Raw genomic sequence first — 23682 nt, 5'->3', positions numbered from 1 at the left:
GCGCATAGACCACACCTTTGAGGCGGGGCTTAAATCTGGACCAATGGGACGCCTTGCTGGGGAGGGCAGGCTCCGGGCCTGACATCCCGGTAGCCCGCTTGCTTTTTCCGGCTCCCTCGCCCCCTCGGCACATAGCGGAGCCCCCGAGGCGCGTTGGGATCACACCAGAGCAGCTTCGTTCCTAGGGTGGTGAGTGAGCACCCTGCCGCACCCAGCTGCAGGGTGCGCTTGGCCGGCCGGAGCCAGATGCCTGTCCCCCTAGGCATCCAGTTACTGGAGCAAGTGGACAAGAGCGGGTGGGTGGGGGAGGAGGACCCTGGGGACCCTGTGTGGCATGATGCCAGGCGGCCAGCATTTGTGTTTGGACAATCGATGGCTCTGTTTGGATGGATAGAGTTTGGAGGGCTCATTGTAGAGATTAGAAAAATCTGGTTAGGATTAAGATGGGTTGAGGGACAGGGGTGATGGAGGGTGGAGCTTTGAGAGGTTTGAAAGTTTCTTATTGCCCATGTGTGAGATGCTGTATTGAGGGTACTCGGGAGGTGCAGCTTAGGACTTGGGAGGAGGTGTTTACTGGTAGTAGCTAACTTCCCTTTGGGGAGATCTTCTTCCTCTCTTGTTGCCGATTAAGGGGAGACCTACGTGACAGGGGTATCTGTGTCTCTTTTGCAGAACCACTGCTACCCCTAGTTTCAGGGTCACAGAGGATGGCACGGTCCCTAGGAGCTGAAAGGGGCTCTGATTACTTAAACACCAGAGTCTGAGAGTGTGGGGAAGTTGCTGGGACAGTTTTGAGTTTCTGTGCCGTGTGTGTGTGTGTGTGTGTGTGTGTGTGTGTGTGTGTGTGTCCTTTGCAACTGTCCTTTTGAGGAAGCTCTGAGTGTTAATTAGGGTTTTGTTTCAGGGGAGAGGTTCTGTAGAATTGCTATCCAGCCACTAAAACCTCTTTTTACAGGTCACTTAGCCTTTCTGTGGCTTCCTCTGCTGGCTCTCAGCAATGGCCAGTGAGAGCTCCCCTCTTTTGGCCTATCGGCTTCTGGGGGAGGAGGGAGCTGCCCTACCTCCCAGTGGAGCTGGAGCATCTGGAGTGCCATCAGCCCGCAAGCTGTCCACCTTCCTGGGCGTGGTGGTGCCCACGGTCCTGTCCATGTTTAGTATAGTCGTGTTTCTGAGGATTGGTGAGTAGAGAGGGTCGTTACCGGGGAGGGGCTGAGGCCAGGGATGAGCCCTCGTGCGTGTGGTCAGATAGAGGGTAGAAGGAAGTGTCCCCTTGTGGCCTTGTGTGGCTCTGCTGGGGAACTCTGCTGCCCAGCGGGATGGGGGTAAGGGGAGAGGAATGTAACCATCCCTTGTGACCTGCTTTTCTCCCCGTGTTCAGGATTCGTGGTGGGCCATGCTGGGTTGTTGCAGGCCTTGGCCATGCTCCTGGTTGCCTACATCATTCTGGCACTAACAGTCCTCTCAGTGTGTGCCATTGCCACCAATGGAGCTGTGAGAGGGGGCGGAGCCTACTGTATCCTCCAACCTAGATGGACTGGGTCTGGGTATTTCTGTCTTCCAAGGTTCAGGAGGGGAAGGGGCCAAATGTTAATGAACAGTAAGTAGCAGATAAAGGTGACCAGCACTCCGTCTTCATGTCTGGTCTCCTAACACTGTCAGCAGTTAGCATGTTTAAGCCCAGAGAATGTCCGTAGCTCAGTGGTAGAGTGCTTGCCGCTAGGTGCATGAGGTTCGGGGTTTGATCCCTGGTCCTTCCCTCCTCTAACAATGACAATCACAAAAATGCTCAATGATAGTCCTTCTACAGATGAGGAAAGTAGCTGCCAGGCGTGGAAATGCAGGCCTCTCACAGATACCTGGGAGATGGAAGCAGAAAGATTAAAAACCCAAGAGTACCCTGGGCTACAGAATGAATGTGAGGCCAGCCTGGGCAACTGATGGAGACCTTGTCTCAAAAAAAAAAAAAAAAAAAAAAAAAGAGTGAAACATGCTGATACATGCCTCTAATTCTGAGGAGTGGAGGCAGGAGAATGAGGAGTTCCAGGTCATCCAACCCCATAATGAGTTGAAGGCCACCAGGACTACTTGAGACCTTGTATCAAAAACATACAAGGTGGCTAGAGAGATGGCTCAGGGGCTAAGAGTACTGGCTCCTCTTCCAGAGGACCCGGGTTTGATTCCCAGCAACCACGTGGCAGCTCACAACTGTCTGTAACTCCAGGTCCAGGTGCTCTCCTGCCCTCACACAGGCACATGCAGGCAAAACACCAATGCACATGAAATGAATTCTTTTAAAAATTCAAAACAAACCAACAAGATAAAGAGTAAGAAGAGAACAGGGGAGGAGCTCAGGGTAGAGGGCTTGCCTGACAGGAGTGGGGAAATGGGGCAGGTTGGGTATTCTTATGATTTATGCAGATACAGGACATAGGCACAGGATTGCTGGCAACTGAGCTGATGTTTCCCTTCCAGGAACCCTGGAAGGGAAGCTGCTGAGAGGTTGACTTAGGGCCCCTTCCTCCATTCTGGTTTCTTTTCCCTTAATGCTCAATCCCCTGCTTCCACTTTTAGTCATGATCAGCAGGACCCTGGGGCCGGAGGTTGGCGGCAGCATCGGCCTCATGTTCTACCTGGCTAACGTTTGTGGCTGTGCCGTGTCCCTGCTGGGGCTGGTGGAGTCTATACTGGATGTCTTCGGGGCTGGTCTGTACTCTCCCCAACCTGGTCTGGGTGCTGCTGGGCTTCCTAGGGTCTGAGATTGTGGAGTCACATCTCCCAAGATGCACATGCTGACTCTTCTCTTCCTGTACGGATGTGTGGGCAACCAAGTGCTTGTCTCCATCCCCAGGCATGTCCAACCTGCAGCCCTCTGGCCACATGTGGCCAAGGATAGTGATGAATGCTTCCAACACAAAATTTTAAGATTGCTTCAAACATTAGGTTCTTTTTTTTTTTTTAGATGCATATATTTTTTTCTTTTCCATCTGTTTTGGGAGGGGTCAGGCGTGTATGCGGTGTACATGTGTGATGTGTGCATGTGTGGGTGAGTCTGCTTGAGTATGCCTATGTAGAGGTCAAAGGTCAATCTTGTCTGTCTTCCCTTATCGATCTTTCCTTTGTTTATTTATTTGTGAATATCTATGAATTTTTTGTATTGCTGTGTGTACAGTAGAGGGACACAGACTTGCTATGGTTGAGTGTGGCGGTCCTGGGATAACTTTGTGGAGTCGGTTCTCTCCTTCCACCTTTATGCCGTATTGCAGGTACCAAACTGAAGTTACTCAGCAATGTTCTTTACCCACTGAGCCATCTTGCTTATGGTTTTGAGCACAGTGATTTATTAAAGAAAATGAAGAAATGACTCCTAAGCCAGGCATGGTGGTACACGCCTTTAGTCCCAGCACTTAGGAGGCAGGTGTATATATGCACACACGTACATATGTGTGTGGGGATTTATTAGAATGACTTACAGGCTGTGGTTCAGCTAATCCAACAATGGCTGCCTGTGAGTGGTCCAAGAATCCAGGAGTTGTTCAGTCTGGGAGGCTGGGTGTCTCAGCTGGTCTTCAGTATAAACCAGACTCCTGAAGAAGTCGGCTCTGCTGCCAGTGAAGGAGGATTTGCTAGCAGGGATCAGAACAAGCAGGCAAAGAGACAGCATCCTTCATCCATGTCCTTTATGTAGGCAGCCAGTGGAAACTGTGGTCCAGATTAAAGGTTTGTCTTCCCACCTCCAAGATCCCAATTAAAAATGGCTCTTCTGCCAGGCTGTGGTAGCACATGCCTTTCATCTCAGTACTTGGGAAGCAGAGGGAGGAGGATCTTGGTGAGCTTAAGGCCAGCCTGGCCTACACAGTGAGTTCCAGGACAGACAGCTAGAGCTACATAGTGAGACCTTGTCTTAAAAAAAAAAAAAAAAAAAAAAAAAAGAGGGCCGGGCGGTGGTGGCACACACGCCTTTAATCCCAGCACTTGGGAGGCAGAGGCAGGCGGATTTCTGAGTTCGAGGCCAGCCTGGTCTACAGAGTGAGTTCCAGGACAGCCAGGGCTACACAGAGAAACCCCGTCTCGAAAAACCAAAAAAAAAAAAAAAAAAAAAAAGAGGAAAAAAGAGGAATAAGAAAAAGGCTCACATATCCCAAACTATCCTGAAGATAACATTGGACTTCTGACTCTCCTGTCTCTACTTTCCAATAGTTAGATTTACAGACATGTGCCACCGTGACTGGTTTTATGTGAATGCTGGGAACAAAACCCAGGCGTTTATGTATGGTAAGCAAGCCCAACTGAGCTAGAGACTGTGTGTGCTGTGTGTGTGTGTGTACACCACGGCCTTCCTGTGGAGGTCAGAAGACAACTTGTGAGAACTGCTTTTTTCTTCTCCCGTGGGGGTCCCGGGCATTGAACTCAGTTTGTCAGACTTGGCAGCAGATGTACTGCCTCTGTGCCATCTTACTGTCTTTTTATGAGATTTTGTTTTGAAGGTTTTTGTTGTTGGTTGTTTTTTTTTTTTTTTTTTTTTTTTTTTTTTTTTTTACTTTGGGAAGTTCTCGTTGGGAAGTACGGTTATCAACGACAGTGTCATGTTACAAAGTCAGAAGATTGGACATGCCTGGTTCTAGTCAGACAGACCAGTCTGGTGATCTGTAAATGCCATAGCAAGATCGGTACCCACGAGGGCGAGCCAAGATGCTGGGATTATCCTGAAAAGTGATAGGATAAATGAGGTCTCTAGTAGCAGAGGAGGGGAGAGGGGAGAGCATCATAGTTGGGGCTGGGTATCTCCTTGGGGTCCACACCTTTTAACTCAGTCTTGCCTCTCTCCAGATGTCACAGGCTCCAGTGGGATCCAGGTTCTACCCCAGGGTTATGGCTGGAATCTGCTCTACGGCTCCCTTCTGCTGGGCCTCGTGGGCGGTGTGTGCACTTTGGGAGCTGGGCTGTATGCACGAGCTTCCTTTCTTACATTCCTGCTGGTTTCTGGCTCCCTGGCCTCCGTACTGGTCAGCTTTGTGGCGGTGGGACCCAGGAACATCCCGTTAGCTCCTCGACCAGGCACCAATAGTTCCTCTGTGCCACACCGGCACGGCCACTTCACTGGGTTCAACGGGAGCACCCTAAAGGACAACTTAGGTGGTGAGTGGAACACTGTAGTGCCAGCAACCTTGTGTGAGAGGTGGGCCTTAGACTCCCTGGAGGAGGGGCTGGGGAGATGCTGCAGCAGTCAGGAGTGCCCAGCACCCATGGCGGGCAGTTCATAGCTCTAGCCTCCTGGCAGGGGTGGGGGGGGTGGGGGGGGAACTTGACATCATTTGCAAGCCTCCTTGGGCACCTGCACACACACGGCATAACCTGTCCCCAGCCCCATAATAAAATATGCAAATAAATCTTAAAAACAAGAATCCCTGGAGGAGCTGTGGATGTAGCTCAGTTGGCAGAGCACTGGCTTAGCGTGCACAAAGACCTGGGTTCTACTCCCAGCACCGCAGAAGCCACTTATCACAGGGCATGCGCGGAATCCCAGCATTCAGGAAGCAGAGGCGAGAGCATCGCAAGTTTATTGTCATCCTCAGCTTCACAGTGGGTTTGAGGCCCTGCCTGGGATCCATTGAGGTCCTGTCATGAAACAAAGGAAGGAGCAGACTAAGGGTGGAGAAGGGAGACCTAACCTTGATTGCGGGCTGGGGAAGGCAAGAGCAAGACCTGCAGGTACTCTGAGCTGGGTGGGTGAATTCAGGTAGGAGAAGGGGTAGAAGGGGCCTGTGAGAAGGGAAAATAGAAAGCCGACACACGGCCCCCACACGGGCTGTGGAGGTGGCTGGGCTGGGGTGTCTGGATCCCTTAGAGGAATCCTGATCCTCCATGCTCCACCCCCAGCCGGCTACGCTGAGGACTACACCACAGGGGTCATGATGAATTTTGCCAGTGTCTTTGCTGTCCTCTTCAACGGCTGCACCGGAATCATGGCTGGGGCCAACATGTCAGGTGAGAGTCTGTGCGTGGGCATGGGGGTGGGTGGTGTGGTAAGGCTGTTGGCATGAGAGAGAGAGATGGGTGCGATAGGAGAGCTGGCCTCTGTCTCTCTGCCCCTGTCCCTCCAGGGGAGCTGAAGGACCCCAGCAGGGCAATTCCTTTGGGCACAATCATCGCAGTCGCCTATACCTTCTTCATCTACATCCTGCTGTTTTTCCTCTCCAGCTTCACCTGTGACAGGTACGTGCTGATGGGATGTGACAGACTCTCACTGAGGTTGGGTGTTGGAACAAGATGGTACCGTGGGTCACCGAAGGTTGGTCAGGAGACACCCAGGATGTAGGGGTGGAGGAACAGGTGGAGATAGCTTCTCCCGTTGATGCTACCCATGGCAGAGGGCTGGTGGCACACACCTTAATCCTAGCACTCTTGAGGCAGGGGCAGGTGGATCTTGGAGTTTGAGGCCAGTCTAGTCTACAGAGTGAAGGAGCATATCAGGTTATCCCCCTGCCTCAGTCTCCTTTTTTAATTAATTAATTAATTTGAGGCAGGGTTTCTCTGTGCAGCCCTGGTTGGCCAGGAACTATGTTGACCAAGCTGGTCTCAAACTCACAGAGATCCACCTGCTTCTGCCTCTGCCTCCTGAGTGCTGAGATTAAAGGCTTGTACCACCATTGGCCGGCTTCTTTTGATTTTCAGGCAGGGTCTCTCACTGAACCTGGAGAGCCGTGGTTTTTTTTTTTGTTTTTGTTTTTGTTTTTTGTTTTTTGTTTTTCCTTTTTGTTATTGTTTGTTTTGTTGACTGGGCTGGTAGATGACAAGCTCCAGAGATCCTCCTGTCTCCTCTGAGGTTACAAGCATGCTCGGGGTGTTACATGGCTGCTGCGATCCAGACTCAGGTCCTCATGGCTACCAGAACATTTCCCTAACCACTGAGCTATCTCTCCAGCCTTTTGTTGCATTCTTGCGGCATGAACTGGCCTTGGATCAGAGATTCTGTAGTTCCTTCTGCAGATGTGCACTATCTATCAGTGGCCTAACCCAGTTCTTTTTCTGACAAGGTCTTACCCCCTGGTCTTGCACTCATAGCAATCCTCCAGCCTCAGGCTCCTGAGTGCTGGGATTACAGGTATGAGTCATTAGGTCAGGGTGGAGTGGGGGAGGGGGTGTAAATGACTCACGGGGTCTCCTAAGACCATCAGGAAACACAGGTATTTACATTATGATTCATAACAGTAGCAAAATTATAGTTGTAAAGTAGTAACAAAAATAATTTTACGGTTGGAGCAGGGATCACCACAACCCAAGGGACTCTATTAAGGGTCTCGGCATTAGGAAGGTTGAGAACCACTACATAGCTGAGGCTGGTCCAGAACCCGAGATCCTCCTGCCTCCATTTTCTGAATGCTAGGGTTGCAAGGTCCCTCCCAGGTCCTAGCTTTAGGAACACAATGTCACCAAGACCTTTTCTCACAAGGACCTTAGGTCAGCAGCTCACTGACAAGCCCTTCCTCTTCCCTTTCCTCCTGGCTAGAGCCCTGCTTCAGGAAGACTATGGCTTCTTCCGTGACATCAGCTTGTGGCCCCCGCTTGTGTTGATCGGCATTTACGCCACGGCCCTCTCAGCCTCCATGAGCTCTCTCATCGGTGCCTCCCGGATCCTGCATGCGCTGGCCCAGGACGACCTCTTCGGTGTGGTGCCCTCTGGGTCTGCCGAGCTGCTCTGGGTGTGCCTTCCTGGGTCGTCTCCATCCCCTCTAGGCCCAGACTGATGTGTCTGCTGTGATTCTGTTTTTATAGGGGTTATCTTGGCACCAGCCAAGGTGGTATCTGGAGGGGGCAACCCCTGGGGTGCTGTCCTATATTCATGGGGCCTGGTGCAGGTGAGTGTTCCTTGGACCTAGCCTGCCTCCCACTGTCTAGCTAGCCTACTCAGAAACCATCCTAGGTCTGGAGCAGAGGTGTAAATGAAACCGAGGCTATAGGCCAGCACAGTGGTGCATACTACTAATCCGGATTTGGGGGTGGAGGGAAGGGGATGGATTGAAACGTTGAAGCCAGCCTGAGTTGCACAATAGGATTCTGACTAAAATTAAATAAATAACATAAAGTATGTAGTTCAAGCACATAATCTTAATACTCAGGAGGCAAGAGGTACACAGACTGCAATAAGTATGAGCCAGGCTAACCATCAGAGCAAGACCTTGTCTCATAAACACACACACACACACACACACACACACACACACACACACACACAGAGAGAGAGAGAGAGAGAGAGAGAGAGAGAGAGAGAGAGAGATTGATTGATTGATTGATGTTGAAACCATCTCATTTTGTAGCCCTGGCTGCCATGGAACTTGATATGTGCACCAGAATAGCCTAGAACCTATAGAGATCTGCCTGCCTCTGCTTCCTGGGTGCTGGGATTAAAAGATGTGCCTGGCCACAATTAATTTATTAATTTTATTTTGCAGTCCTGAGGATCAAATCTAGTATCTTACACATACTGAGTCCTCGACCGCTGACTTTTATCCCCCACCCTTCATCTATTTGTTTTACTTTTGAGACAGGGTCTTTCTGTGTAGCCCAGGCTAGCCTTAAACTCACTGTGTAGCCCCAGGCTGGCCTACAACTTTTGCCTTCCCTCCTGAGTTCTGGGAGTGGACTGGCATTTTGTGGTGTACGTTGACCTTTCTCGGGGGACACTGGCATTTTGTGGAACTTCGTGTGGGTAAACTGGCTTTATATAGAGTTCCTTGGCACCTCTTTGAGTATTGCAGAGAGGTACATTAGCTTTCTGGTTTTGTTTTTATATTTTTTAGATTTGGGGGATAAGCCTGGTCTTACATATCTCAGGCTGGCCTCGAACTTCTGATCTTCCTGCCTCTCCCTTCTGAGTACTGGGATTACAGGCGTGCACTACCATGCCTTGCCTGTCTTGTGTGGTGCCGGGGATGGATCCCGGGGTCTTATACATGTTAGACAAGCATTCTGTCAGCTGAAGGATGTCCCCAACTTTGCAGGGGCAGAGCTTTTTTGTGGTTTTTTTTTTGCTTGTTTGTTTTGTTTTTGAAACAAGGCCTTACTCTGTAGCCCTAACCAACCTGGAGCTTTCTATGTAGATGGTCCCAGAACTCACAGAGAAATACCTGACTTGGGGACCCCTGGGATTGAAGGTGTGGGCCCTCACCACACTTGACCTGATCCCTCCCATTTCTGTGTGTGCACACGGGTCCCCAAACTGGAGTGGGCATATGTGCATGCACGTGTGTAGAGGTCCGAGGACACCTCAGGAGAATCGATTCTCTCGCTCTAGTATGTGAATCCCAGGGATAGAATTCAGGCCACCAGGCTGGGCAGCAGACATCTTTCTGTACTGAGCCATCTGACCAGCCCTTGGAACGGGCATTTTCGATGAATGCTTACGTCTTGGTTCCTTCCCAGCTGGTGCTGCTGGCTGGGAAGCTGAACACACTGGCTGCCGTGGTCACCGTCTTCTACTTGGTGGCCTATGCTGCGGTGGACCTGTCTTGCCTGAGTCTAGAGTGGGCGTCGGCCCCTAACTTCCGGTGAGGAATAAAGATGCTTTAGAGAACGAAGGAGGAGGAGTGGGAAGGCTGGAGCCTCAAGGGGGGCGGGCTGCGGACTAGAGTGAGTGACAAGCAAGTGTTCTGGAGGGACGGGGGCGGGGCACAGCCCTGAGTGCTTTTCCCACTTTCTGTCTGCCCATCCCAGCCCCACCTTCAGCCTGTTCTCCTGGCACACCTGCCTGCTTGGGGTGGCCTCCTGCCTCTTGATGATGTTTCTTATCAGCCCCGGGGCCGCCGGTGGGTCCCTTCTTCTCATGGGCCTGCTTTCTGCTCTTCTCACCGCACGAGGAGGACCCAGCAGTTGGGGCTATGTCAGCCAAGCCTTGCTTTTCCACCAGGTTGGGGACCCTTGAGGATGGGTGGGAGGTAGTTTCCCGAGGCTCCCTGCTCCCACCCCAGGGGGTCGGTGTTGCTGTCTGAGAAGAACTGAATGGTAACTGCTCCCCTGTACTCCTCCTCCCGCCCACCTCCTCCTGCTTCTCAGGTGCGGAAGTACCTGCTCCGCCTGGATGTCCGCAAGGAGCACGTGAAGTTCTGGCGGCCCCAGCTGCTGCTCCTGGTGGGAAACCCCCGGGGTGCCCTGCCTCTGCTGCGCCTGGCCAACCAGCTAAAGAAGGGGGGACTCTATGTGCTGGGCCATGTCACTCTGGGAGACCTTGGTAAGTGAATATCTTGCTCCCTCTTGACTTTCTTCTCTTCTGCCTCAGATGCCTCATGTTTATGTCAAGACCCATGCAGGCTTTGAACTAGGAAGGAGTAAATGACTTAAATAACCCAGTAGGTCGTGGAGCCTCACCCTGGGGGATTCTAGGCAGGGGCTCTACCACTGAGCCACACCCCAGCCCCTCACTGGGGGATTCTAGGCAGGTGCCTTTCTGAGGAAAGACAGCCCCAACTTTACTAAAGAATAAATGAGCTTGGCCAATAGTTGTTGCCCCTACCCCTGTATCTCTTTTGCTGTCTCTGTCTTTCTCTTCTCTCTTTCTCTCTTCCTCTCCTCCTCTCCCCCTTCTTCCCTCTCCCTTTCCCTCTTCCCTCTTCCCTCTCCCTCTCCCCCTCCTTCTCCCTCTCCCTCTCCCTCTCTCTCTTGGTTTTGGACCACTGAGGCACCCAGTGTCTTGCACATGCTGGGCAAACACTTCACTACTGACCTATATTACCAGTCCTTGTTTTTGTGAGGTAGGTTCTCCCTGTGAAGTCCAGGCTGGCTTTAAATTTATCACCCTCCTGCCTCGGTCCCCTGAACACTTGGGTCAGTGTGTGTCACTGTGACAGGCGTCCCCTTCTCTACTTTCTCTGCAGACTCCTTACCATCAGACCCTGTGCAGCCGCAGTATGGCGCATGGCTGAGCCTGGTGGATCTTGCCCAAGTGAAAGCCTTCGTGGATCTTACCCTATCCCCCTCCGTGCGTCAGGGGGCTCAGCATCTGCTACGGATCTCTGGTCTTGGTGAGCTGCTCATTTCTTGCTGTCCCTAGGCTCCCTGAGTATCCCCTTTCCATCTCTGTACCCTTCCCCTTGGGAATCCACTAGATTGTAGATTACAAAAGGAACACACTATATAGTGTAGATAAGACAGTAGCCAAAGATAACAGCAGTAGACCGTCCGACAGTGGCCACATTGTCTGATTAGAGATATGGCATAGACAGGGCATGATGTTGGTGGTTGGCTTAAAATAATTACATTTAGCTGGAAAGTGGTGGCACACGTCTTTAATCTTAGCACTTGGAAGGCAGAGACAGGTGAATCTCTGAGGTCTAGGCAGCCTGGTCTACAGAGTGAGTTCCATGACATCCAGGGCTACACAGAGAAACCCTGTCTTCACACAAAGCAAAACAAAAGAAAGAAAAATTCTATTTAGTTGCGTGAGTTTGTGTGTGTGTGTATTTGTGTGTATGTATGTGTGTGTAGTGTGCATATTTGTTGTTTGTATGTGCATATGTGTGTGTTTGTGGTGTGTATGTGTGTATATGTGTGTGTGGGTGTGTGTTGGTGTGTATGTATGTGTGGTGTGCATGTTGTTTGTGTGTGTATATGTGTGTGTGTGGTGTGTGTGCAGTGTGTATGTGTGTGTGGTGTGCATATGTGTGTGGCGTGTGTATTTGTGTGTGTGTGTGTACAAGCATGCCTCAGTACATGAGCAGAGGTCAGAAGACAGCTTTCAGGAGTCAGATGTCTCATCTATTATGTGATTATTAGAAACTGAACTCAGATCATCAGGGTTAGCCACAAACATCTCTAACCCACTGGTCCATCTTGCTGTTCCTCTTTTTTTTTTTTTTTTTTGTAGCCAGGGTTCAGTAGAGCTCAGGCTGACTTGGAATTCACTCTGTTGCCGAGGATGACGTTGAGCCGTACATCCTCTTACTTGGGTTATAGGCACGCAGTCCTAGGCCACTGCTGGGAACAGAACCCAGGGCTTTCGAATGCTAGCTAAGAACTCGGTAAGCTGAGCCCTGTCCTCCACTCTCGATTTTTTGGAAGCAAAACTTAGAGAATATTTGGGCCCTGGAGGATATTTTTCCAAGGAGAGTTGGAAAATTGTTTGAGGGAAATTGTTTGAGCCCCGTCCACTAAAACAGAATCTCTCCCATCCAAATGCTAACCAGGCTTAACTCTGCTTAGTGTCTGAGATCCAGCAAGTTTGGGGTGTTGTTGCCACAGATACACCAGATGGATGCTAACCACCAGAATTCAGAGAAAGGAAGACCACTGAGTACCGATGTGGTCAACAAAGGTCACCTGAGTAAGGAAGACAGTAGGGAAGCCAGGGCAATGGCTTACGCCTGCATTCCTAGCTCTTGGGAGTCTGAGGCAAGAATTCTGGGTCAGGCTAGGCTTTACAGCCAAATCCTACTACCAACCAACAGTCAGGGTAGCAGGAAGGAGTATGGGGTCCCTGTGTCACAAAGGTTGCTGAGAGTGTATGAGAGTGATGCTTTTGGATAAATGGAATATTGCCAGATCTGTGACTCTTTCTGCCCATCACACACATACACATGTACACACACATGCACGAATGCACACACACACACACACACACACACACACACACACGCCTGATTTAAAACTAGACTTTGGGAGGCAGAGGCAGGAGGATTTCTGAGTTCAAGGACAGCCTGGTCTACAGAGTGAGTTCCAGGACAGACAGGGCTACACAGAGAAACCCTGTCTCGAAACAAACAAACAAACAAACAAACAAATAAATAAATCTATACTTGGCTTAAGTTAGGCAGGGCTCTACCACTGAGCCACGCCCCCAGCCCCTCACTGGGGGATTCTAGGCAGGGGCTCTACCACTGAGCCACGCTCCCAGCCCCTCACTGGGGGATTCTAGGCAGGGGCTCTACCACTGAGCCACGCCCCCAGCCCCTCACTGGGGGATTCTAGGCAGGGGCTCTACCACTGAGCCACACCCCCAGCCCCTCACTGGGGGATTCTAGTAATACTTTAATTCTAATAATACTTTACAGTTAAGCTTAATTTTAGCTTTTTTTTTTTTGATAAGTGTATTACTAAGTTGCCCAGAAAGACCTTGAAAGTTTTTTTTTTGTTTGTTTTGATTTCGTTTGTTTGTTTGTTTTTGCAAGGGGGGGGGTTGAGACAGGGTTTTTCTCTCTCAATTCCTTGATGTCCTGAAACTCAACTCTGTAGACTCACAGGATCAGCCTGCCTCTGCCTCCTGAGTGCTGAGAATAAAGGCGTGCGCTGCTCTCTCCGCAGACCTTGAATTTTTAGATCCTTGTGTTTCAATCTCCTACACAGCTAGGATCAGAGGACTGCACCAGTAGGCAGTCAGCTCTGGACTCCTGTGGCTGGACTGCAGCCTTGTACCCCAGGCACCTTCCATTCCATGCTTAGCCCCCACCTCGATCCCAAGATGAGTGCCCATCATCTGAGCGAACACCTCCTTCTCCACCTGCCATCAGTCAGGCTGAAGGTCAACAGCCTTGAACTTCGAACTGCTTGGTGCAAAGCAGGGCTCTGGGAGAACCTAGGGTGGTGGATGATTAGTTCGGCTTGCAGGGTCAGCTGAAGTTCTCTCCTGCTAAGAGGTCTGTGGTATGACCGAGTACCATTTACCCCTAGGGCACCTGAGGGCCTTAGCTTTTCTTCTGCAAAGGGGCCTATACTAGTGAGTATCCTGAGGGAGATGACTGCAGCAGAAAGGAAAAGGTGTATCTGGGGGGCGTGGCCTAGCAGGTATAGCTATTACTGTGCAAGCAGAAGGACCTGTGTTCGGGTCCCCAGCACCATGTCACAGCTGGGCACCTCTGGGCACATCTAATTCCAGCATTGGCAAGACGGAGACAGGAAGGCTCAGGGGCCAGCCAGGCAGTGAGCTCCAGATTCTGTAAGACCCTGACTCAAAAAATAAGGCAAAGGGCTGGCAAGATGGCTGGATTGATGGGTTGACAACCTGAGTTCAATTTTTGGTATGCACATAAAGACAGGAGAGAACTGACCCCATAAAAGTGTTCTCTGACCTGCACATGAATACCTTGCCTTGCATGCTCCCCAGTCATGCACAGTGCATCATGATGATGATGATGAGATGATAATGATGATATGATGATGGAGGCCAGGTATCAGGACACACATCTTTAACCCCAATACTTGGAAGGTGAAGGTAGGCAGATCTTTGTGAGGTCCAGGCTAGCCAGGGATACACAGTAAAACCCTGTTTCAAAAAAGAGGGGAAAAAAGCAATTAAAAGTTTTGGGTGTTTTTTTTTTTTTAGATGGGGTGTCACTAAATGTCTAGACTGGCTTTAAACTCATGATGCCCCTGCCTTAGCTGTTTGAATGCTGGGATTATAGGAATGAGCTAACGTATCCTGCTAATGAAGTTTCTGAGGCAGTAGTATGGTACGTTCTGGGCCAGCCTGGGCAACATAAGGAAAATCTGGTCTCAAAAATTTTTTTTAAAAAGTAAATCTCCAACAATTATGGTCAGGAATTTGAGAGGCCCATGCTTTATCTACTGTACCACAGGGACTTTTTGGACAGATTCGGGCCATTGAGCTTGCTCCAAACCCAGCTAAGAAAGTTGGAGAAAAGCCACTTATGTGAGCAGACGTGTTCACCTTCTTGCCCAGGCCCTCTCAGACCCAAGGCTTTAGGCCGGTGATGTCATCGCCTGGGGCCTGAGGTTGGTTCCTTATCTCTGAAGGGGGCAGAGTGAATAGTGCTTATCTCATTGTGTTACCACAGGGTTCACATGAGGTAAGTGAGTGCTTTCTCCAGGATGTGGCCTCTGATAAACAACCAGACGCTTTCTGCTTCCTCTGGGTACCAGACTGCAGTCCCCTGAGCTTTGAAGTAAGAGGAAGCTGCAAAGACTAGCCGATAGTCCCATCCTCCCCTTTAGGGGCCTGGGATGTCTTTGCTGGAGACTGGCATCATGAACTTGAATGGTCAGGCTCTCTGATTTATTTTATTTATTTTATGTATATGAGTATATGTTGCTGTCTTCAGACATACCAGAAGAGGGCATCAGATGCCATTACAGATGGTTGTGAGCCACCATGTGGTTACTGGGAATTGAACTCAGGACCTCTAAAAGAGCAGTCAGTGCTCTTAGCCGCTGAGCCATCTCTCCAGCCCCTTATTTTACTCTTGATGCAGGCTGTAATCCCAGCTACTCAAGAGGCTGAAGCCAGGAGGGCTGCAAGTTCAGAGCCAGCCTGTGCTACAAAAGAAGCCTCGTTTCCTCAGTAGAGGTTCAACTTGCATCTCTGGGTTTTTTGCTTGTTTTCTGATTGAGACACGGTCTTGCTCTGTAGCCTAAGCTGCCTGGAACTCACTGTGTAGCCTAGTCTGGTGTCAAACTTACAGCAATCCTCCCGCCTCAGCCTTTTGGTTGCTGGGATTATGGGCTGGAGCCATCATTGTTGAAATGGCCTCTCCTAACATGAAAACAATGAGCTGTTTGAGGCCCGTGGCTGACAGCAGCCAACCCTAGCACTGAAAGAAGCCAGAGCTGGGGCTGCAGCTCACTGGTCGAGCACTCACCTGGCCCTGAGGTCCCTCCCAGCACTCCACGAACTTCATGGGGTAGTGGTGATGAACACCTATCATCCCAGCACTTGGAGGGGGATGTAAGAAGATCAGAAGTTCAAGGTTATCTTCTGCCACAGAGAGTTCAAAGAAAGCCCAGGATGCCTGAGAGGTGGTCTCAAAAAACAAAGACCTTGAGGGAGTGATGTACCTTAAACCCCAGTGCTCAGGAGACAAAGGCAAGTGGATTTCTATGAGTTTGTACTTAGCTGGGTCTACATAGTGAGTTGCAGCCCAGTCAAGGCTACATCATGAAACCCTGCCTTAGAAAGATAAAAGCAAGCCTTTAATCCCAGCACTTGGGAGGCAGAGGCAGGCGGATTTCTGAGTTCAAGGCCAGCCTGGTCTACAGAGGGAGTTCCAGGACAGGCAGGGCTACACAGAGAAGCCCTGTCTCGAAAAACCAGAAAAAAAAAAAAAAAGAAAAGAAAGAAAGAAAGAAAGAAAGAAAGATAGATAGATAGATAGATAGATAGATAGATAGATAAAAGCAAGAAAGCAAGCAAGCCAACAAACAGAGCCCTCCCCACCCCGAAACAAAACCTAAAGGAAATCTAAGATGGTGCTTGGAATACAGCTGTTATTGATTGATTGCCTCGCGTTAGGTTTACTCTCCAGTAGCACTTCCCACAGAGGGAAAAAAAAAATCCTAAAGTGAACTTTACCTATTTAAAGTGGAGGAGATTATTCCTAGAGATAGCCAGATAAATGCATGTGAAAGTGTTTAGCAAAGCCAAATCATTGTGCAAACGTGTGTATAATGTTTGCTGTAAGGGCCTCAGCCAAAGAGGATGCCATACCTCATGGCTGACCTAAGTGTGAGTGGGCGCGTTTTATATGGCGTAAACTTAGCCCTCAGCCTGATTTCTGTTCCTTTCTGCCTCCCTTCTCTGCCCCTAGGCGGCATGAAGCCCAACACGTTGGTGCTCGGATTTTATGATGACGCCCCACCGCAGGACCATTTTCTAACAGACCCAGCCTTCTCTGAACCTGCAGAGGGCACCAGAGAGGGCGGGTCGCCAGCCCTGAGCACGCTGTTCCCTCCACCTCGGGCTCCTGGGAGCCCCAGGGCTCTCAGTCCCCAAGACTACGTGGCCACGGTGGCAGATGCTCTCAAGATGAACAAGAACGTGGTTCTCGCCCGGGCTTGTGGGGCTTTGCCCCCGGAGCGGCTAAGCCGGGGGTCCGGTAGCAGCGCCCAGCTACATCATGTGGACGTGTGGCCCTTGAACCTGCTGAGGCCCCGGGGTGGACCTGGCTACGTGGACGTCTGCGGCCTTTTTCTGTTGCAGATGGCTACCATCTTAAGCATGGTGCCTGCCTGGCACAGTGCCCGGCTCCGGATCTTCCTGTGCTTGGGGCCCAGGGAGGCTCCTGGGGCAGCAGAGGGAAGGCTCCGGGCCCTGTTGAGTCAACTCAGGATCCGGGCAGAGGTGCAAGAGGTGGTGTGGGGTGAAGGGGCCGAGACTGGGGAGCCGGAGGAGGAGGAAGGGGACTTTGTGAATGGTGGTCGAGGAGACGAAGAGGCTGAGGCTTTAGCTTGCAGTGCCAACGCCCTGGTGCGGGCCCAGCAGGGGCGAGGCACAGAAGGAGGGCCTGGGGGACCCGAAGGAAGGGATGGGGTAGAGGGACCCACCACAGCCCTTACCTTCCTATACCTGCCTCGACCGCCTGCTGATCCTGCCCGCTACCCCAGATACCTGGCACTGTTGGAGACCCTGAGCCGTGATCTGGGTCCCACCCTTCTTATTCACGGTGTCACTCCGGTAACCTGTACTGATCTCTGATGCCTGTTCACACAGGGTTGGATAGAGAGGGCCCAGGCCCATTCTGAACAATGGACGCCTCCTCCGTCCCCATTGGGCCCTGCCCTTTGGATGATGTTTTAAGGGGACCATGATCTCCTTTGGGCGGGGGATGGACATAGTACACTAATTCTAGGTGGCTACCCCATTGTAGGGGAGGACATTGCAGCCCTGACCCTGGTCTGCCTCCGCTTCCTTCACTGGTGCCTTGAGCAGAGGGGCTGGTCTCTTCTGTGACTCTAGGCTACCTCAGTGTTCCCATCCTGGCCACAGACGCACCGCCTCCCTCTCCCTGACTTCCTTGGGTGGTGATGTTTGTGTTTTGTTTTATTTTTCTAACTACTGACCTTAAATAAAAGACCAAAACACTATGGGCTGGTGGAGCACTGCTGGTGGGTAGGTGAGAGGGAGCCGGGTGGGAAGGGAGACATCTGTGAGGGGGCGGAGACCAGAAGCTTTCAGAGTCCGGGCCAAGAGGCTGCCACGTGCAGGGCTGGGGCAGGGATCAGAGAAAATTGCTGGGCCAGAGCCTCTCAGAGCGGCCTGCAGCCCACCCTGTGGCTTAGCACCCGAGGAGGGGCGGGTCCTCTCTTAACAGGAGGGGGCCCGAGAGAGGAAGGATCGCAGAATTAGGCTTGGGGGACCACGTGACCCTCCCCAGGAATGTGGTGACGTCAGGGGGCGTGGTCGTCTCCAAAATTGGGGAGGAAGGGAGGAAAAAAAGCCAGAAAAAGTTTCTTTGCGGGAGTCCCAAACGGGGCGTGCGACGGAAAAGGAGGGAAGGGGCTCAAGGCTCCAGGATTGTGGGGGCCCTGACCTCTGTCTGGAGTGGAGTGACCCTATTCCAGACCATGTCGGGGCCCACCTGGCTTCCCCCGAAGCAGCCAGAGCCCTCCAGAGTCCCTCAGGGGAGAGCGCTGCCCAGAGGCGCCCTGGGGCCGCCAACAGCCCATGGAGCAAGTAAGTGTTCCCCTCACACACACCCGGAGGGGCAGAAGTGCCACTGGCCACCTTCCTTCACCTTTTCTCCCTTGCCTGTCTGCTTCCTGCTGTCCCTTCTCCAAGCCAGAGGCCCCTGCTCTTGTGCAACTTTCCCTAACTCTTGGTCCATTCCCAGACTCCCAGGTACGTGAAGGAGGAGAGCCCCCCCCCCCCCCAGAAGGTCAGCTTTAACGAGGAACCCTCCTCCAGTCTCACCTCTCCTCTCTCCCTTTAGCGCTCCAGCCTCACCCCAGGGTCAACTTTTGCCCCCTCCCACCTGAACAGTGTTATCAGCCTCCGGGGGTACCGGAAGATCGGGGGCCTACTTGGGTGGGATCCCATGGAGCACCCCAGCGCCTGCAGGTGAGAATTGGAGGTGAGGGTAGGATCTCAAGGAGTCAAGGTGAGAGACGCCTAGGTAGGGGTTGTGATCTGTATTTGTTCTTCCTGTTTTGGCTCTGCCCCAGGGGCTCCCTCCAGACAGGGGAGTCATCCGCCCTGGAAGTCTGGATGCTGAGATAGATTCGCTTACCAGCATGTTGGCTGATCTGGACGGGGGTCGCAGTCATGCACCTAGGCGACCAGACAGACAGGTGATTTCCTGTGTTTTGTCTCTTCACTCCCTTACCCTCTTTGCAACTAATAAATAACTGGTTCAAGGAATCACGAACTTCCTCCTTGTCAGGCCTAGCCCATGGCAACTTGTCAAAAGTCCTTGCTTCCTTGGGGTTCCCACCTGGCATGCGTGGATGGATCTTGGCTCTAGCCTTACTGTCTCTGCATTGCTTGTCTTCCCAGGCTTTTGAGGCTCCCCCACCCCATGCTTACCGTGGAGGCTCCCTGAAGCCCAGTGGAGGTGCTGTTCCAACCCCGATGCTCCCAGCATCCCCCTATGGTGGACCTACCCCAGCCTCCTATGCTACCGCGAGCACTCCAGCTGGTCCTGCTTTCCCTGTACAAGTGAAGGTGGCTCAGCCTGTGAGGGGCTGTGGGCTGCCCAGGCGGGGGGCCTCTCAGGCCTCTGGGCCTCTTCCAGGCCCCCACTTTCCTCTGACAGGTCGTGGTGAAGTCTGGGGAGCTGGCTATAGGAGCCACCGAGAGCCAGGACCGGGGGTTAAGGAAGGAACTGCTGGAGTCCATAACCCTGCAGGACTAGGAAGAGGAGGTGGGCATGAGCCTCAGGTAAGCTGGGGGTCAGTCACTGTGGTTTATGGTCATCGTAGGTAACTGGGTATTGATTAGGTGGTGCGGGGGAGGCTGAGGGACGCTTAGGATACTGTTTTTAGGAGATGCGGTAGAGAGCTTACTATGCAGGAGTCCCAAAGTTTTAGACCCAGCACCGTATAAACGAGACATGATGGAGGTAGAGGCAGGAGGATCAGTAAACTAAGGTCATAGTTGGCTACATAATGAGTTCTAGGCCAGCCTAGGCTATATGAGACACTGTCTCAACTGTAAATAAATGAATAAGTCAATCCCGGTTTTAGGGTCCTCAGAGATCAAGGATCAAGATGTCCAAAGGGAAGGGGCTTCCTTCCCCCATCAGCTTCTGAGAGATGTTCTCAGAGGAGATTTCAGGGTTCCTGACCTTAGGGGTTATTTATGGTGTCTGAGACTATAGGCAGTGTCTCAAAGCCCGATTCTCACTGTAGGGCCCCTTAAGCCAACCACCAGAAGAGGAGCTGGAGAGACTGACCAAGAAATTGGTGCATGACATGAGCCACCCTCCCAGTGGGGAGTACTTTGGTGAGCTGACCTGGTGTGTAGGGATGGAAACGGGGAGGGGACAGTGGATCTGCTGTCAGGGGTCTGTGGAAACTGATTCTCGTTTCTCTCTGTCCTCAGGTCGGTGTGGTGGCTGTGGTGAAGATGTGGTTGGCGATGGAGCTGGGGTTGTGGCTCTGGACCGTGTCTTCCATATTGGTTGCTTTGTGTGCTCTACCTGTCGGGCCCAGCTCCGGGGCCAGCACTTCTATGCCGTGGAGAGGCGGGCATATTGTGAAGGCTGCTATGTGGTGAGTGGCGGGGATCTGACAGAGGGATGCTACACGGAGCAGCAAGATGGAGAGGCGGGTTCCTGTCTAGGAGAGGGCCAGATACTCAGTCGGGTGGGACTGGAAGCTGGGGATTCGACCTGGAGGTACAAGAAGGAAGGAGCTAAATGTGGTGGCTCAGGCCTGTCTGGAGGAGAGCCCGAGCTACAGAGCAAGTGTGAAGGCAGCCTGAGCGAGGCACAGGTTTCTGAAGATCAATTGGTCCATCGACCAAGAGAACATTTCTTTGATTGCCTGTTTGCTCCTTTGAGATAATGCATCACATGTCCCAGGCTGGCCTGGAACTCTTATAGCTAAGGAAGACCTCAAGTTTCCTCCCTCTGTCCATGGGATATGGGGATTCCAGGTGCGGGCCACCAGAATGGAACCCAGGGCTTTGTGCATGCTTGGCCAGCACTTTACCAACTGAGCTGTGGCCCCAGACTAAGGAATGAGTTAAATGTAGATACTACCTGAAGGGGGGCAGAGAAGGACAGCTTCTCCTTTCAAGTGGGTGGCCACCTTCCTTCCTTCCTCCCTTCCTTTTTTCCTCCTTCTCTTCCTTCCTTTTTTCCTCCCTCCCTCCCTCCCTCCCTCCCTCCCTCCTTCCCTCCCTCCCTTCCTTCGAAACCAAGTCTTACTATGTAGCCCAGACTGGTCCTGAAGTTACAGTCCTCGTGCCCAGCTAGAAGGCATTATTTTAGAGTTGAGGTTCTTTGTGAAAGTCAGACAGCATTCCTCAGAGGCAAGCATTACTGACTCATCTCACTTTTTTTTTCTTTTTCTTTTTTTGGTTTTTCGAGACAGGGTTTCTCTGTGTAGTCCTGGCTGTCCTGGAACTCACTCTGTAGACCAGGCTGGCCTCAAACTCAGAAATCCGCCTGCCTCTGCCTCCCAAGTGCTGGGATTAAAGGCGTGCGCCACCACCGCCCGGCACTGACTCATCTCACTGGAAGAGGAAGTGTGGAGACCAAATTCCTTGTCTAGAGGCTTCAGTGCTGCTATGAGCCCCCAGAAATGCTAAGCCCACCTTTCACTGAATCCCATGCAGGGAACTACACACACCAGATGGCTGGCTGGTCAGAGTTCGCCTTCCTGGCTGGAATGGCTTCCCTGTCCTGACCTTCCTTTTTCTTTTTCCTATTAGGCCACCCTGGAGAAATGTTCCACATGCTCTGAACCCATCCTGGACCGGATCCTGAGGGCTATGGGGAAGGCTTACCACCCCGGCTGCTTCACCTGTGTGGTGTGCCACCGTGGCCTCGATGGCATCCCTTTCACAGTGGACGCCACCAGCCAGATCCATTGCATTGAAGATTTCCACAGGTCTTGTCTCGACTCGGAATGTCTGCTCTGACCTATTCCTTCATGTCCCAGGGTCTGCCTCTTCCGTTTCCACCTTCTGGTCCTCTCTTTCTTTGACACTACTTTCTTCCCCAGGACCCAAACACATCTCTTCAATCTTTTTCACCCCCAACCCCTGCCCCTTCTACCTTCATTGGGCTCCATTATGAGACTCCTGAGGGGGTGGGAGAGAGGGACCTGACAGCCTCTTTGGTTCCCCTCCACCGCAGGAAATTTGCCCCACGATGTTCAGTGTGTGGTGGGGCCATCATGCCAGAACCAGGTCAGGAGGAGACTGTGAGAATCGTTGCTCTGGATCGAAGTTTCCACATTGGCTGTTACAAGTGTGAGGTGAGGGGTCCCTGGGCAAGAGCGAGTGCTTTGCAGAGCCCGGGAAGCTGGCGGAAAAGCACTGTGGGAAAAGTCACAGAGCTCTCAAGCTAATTAAAGGTTGTGTTCCTCCTCACAGGAGTGTGGGCTGCTGCTGTCCTCTGAGGGAGAGTGTCAAGGCTGCTACCCGCTGGATGGGCACATCTTGTGCAAGGCTTGTAGTGCCTGGCGCATCCAAGAGCTCTCAGCCACTGTCACCACCGACTGTTGACTGCTCCAAGAAGTACCTGCTGGGATCTCAGCCCCCATTCGTCATCTCCCCTGACATCTACCCTTAGTGTTTGCCACCAGATGCTGTCCTTCTTCCTCTCTTCATGAAATAATAATCCCTGGAGAGTTGAAAAGCACTTGCGAGTCTGCTCTTTCATTGTGGTCTCATAGGAAGAGGCTGGGTAAACCTAGGACCCCAGCACTCAGGAAGCAGAGGCATACTCTGAGTTTGGGGTCAGCCTGGTCTACATACTAAGTTCCAGGACAGCCAGGGCTACATAGTGAGATCTTCCATACATTTATCTTTTGTTAACTCTCATCCTGCATTTTTGTTGTTGTTATGTAAATTAACCCAGGGATTAACCTAGGGATGTCTCAGATGGTTGGGTTGCTACTGGACTTTCAATTCCTTCAGACTTTTCTGATGGCAGATACAACAGCAGAAGTGGTGTCACAGGTCCAGGCCCCACCAGCCACTCTGCTCTCATGCAGAAAGCACCGTACCAGATACCAATGGCCTGTTTTCTTCCTCTTGGTCTTTTTTTTTTTTTTTTTTTTTTTTTTTTTTTTTGTTTTTCGAGACAGGGTTTCTCTGTGTAGCCCTGGCTGTCCTGGAACTCACTCTGTAGACCAGGCTGGCCTCAAACTCAGAAATCCGCCTGCCTCTGCCTCCCAAGTGCTGGGATCAAAGGCGTGCGCCACCACTACCTGGGACCTTCCTCTTGGTTTTGCTCCAGAAGGAGCAAATGTCCTTGATGTGCTCATGGATTTCTGTTTTCCGCGTGGTTTTTCAGAGGGAGGCATCGTAGCGGGTCCTGTGTCTGCTAGTGATGCTGTCCTGCTTGGTACATTTAGCCACAATGCTGTGACAAAGGCCAGAGCCAGAAGAGGTAGCTTTATAAAAGACAAATTGTAAAGTATCCCAGGCTACCCTTGGATTTGAAGCATAGCTGAGATAGCTGACGCTCTTCTCGAACTCTGGATCCCCCTGCCTTTGTTTCTCCAGTGCTGGGATTGCAGGAGTGTGATGCTGCATCTGGCTACTTTTTTGTGGGGGATGGGAGGGGATGGGGGATGAGCCAGAGACTTATCATGTTAAGCATGTTAAGCATGCCGTACCACTGAACTGTACCCTCAGCCTCCCTTTCTCTTTTCATGGCTTATTTCTTCTTAAACCCAGGTCCTGTCATATGGCAGGCAAGCACTCTATCATTGAGCTATACATTTCACTGCTTGTGGGGAGCCGAAAGAAGGCGGCTATCATTCTTGCAGCCATCTTGAGCCATATACCCT

The 23682-nt window shown here is 51.6% G+C and overlaps 2 protein-coding genes across 3 annotated transcripts; both read left to right on the top strand.

Moving 5' to 3' along the window:
* Positions 1-46: 46 nt before the first annotated feature.
* On the top strand, positions 47-17802 carry Slc12a9 (solute carrier family 12 member 9). Of its 2 annotated transcripts, none has more exons than XM_076923292.1 (14): positions 47-189; positions 956-1178; positions 1379-1513; positions 2572-2703; positions 4828-5136; positions 5878-5985; positions 6102-6213; positions 7508-7665; positions 7774-7856; positions 9421-9545; positions 9712-9904; positions 10051-10225; positions 10869-11015; positions 16527-17802. In XM_076923292.1, the coding sequence occupies exons 2-14, from the start codon at positions 998-1000 to the stop codon at positions 17411-17413; spliced, it is 2745 nt and encodes a 914-aa protein (XP_076779407.1). In that variant the 5' UTR covers positions 47-189; positions 956-997; the 3' UTR covers positions 17414-17802. The 2 variants fall into 2 exon arrangements, with proteins under 2 accessions (XP_076779407.1, XP_076779408.1); XM_076923293.1 differs by having other exon boundaries at positions 62-296.
* Positions 17803-17942: 140 nt separating this feature from the next.
* On the top strand, positions 17943-22526 carry Trip6 (thyroid hormone receptor interactor 6). The gene is made up of 9 exons (XM_076923294.1): positions 17943-18391; positions 18648-18775; positions 18880-19005; positions 19211-19594; positions 20065-20158; positions 20258-20427; positions 21593-21771; positions 22020-22140; positions 22259-22526. The coding sequence occupies exons 1-9, from the start codon at positions 18283-18285 to the stop codon at positions 22388-22390; spliced, it is 1443 nt and encodes a 480-aa protein (XP_076779409.1). The 5' UTR covers positions 17943-18282; the 3' UTR covers positions 22391-22526.
* The last annotated feature ends 1156 nt before the right edge of the window (positions 22527-23682 follow it).

Source organism: Arvicanthis niloticus, chromosome 24 (assembly GCF_011762505.2).
Source record: "Arvicanthis niloticus isolate mArvNil1 chromosome 24, mArvNil1.pat.X, whole genome shotgun sequence".
Taxonomy (NCBI): domain Eukaryota; kingdom Metazoa; phylum Chordata; class Mammalia; order Rodentia; family Muridae; genus Arvicanthis; species Arvicanthis niloticus.
The sequence above is the reverse complement of the archived record's forward strand: the minus strand, read 5'-3'. Positions and strand labels throughout refer to the sequence as shown.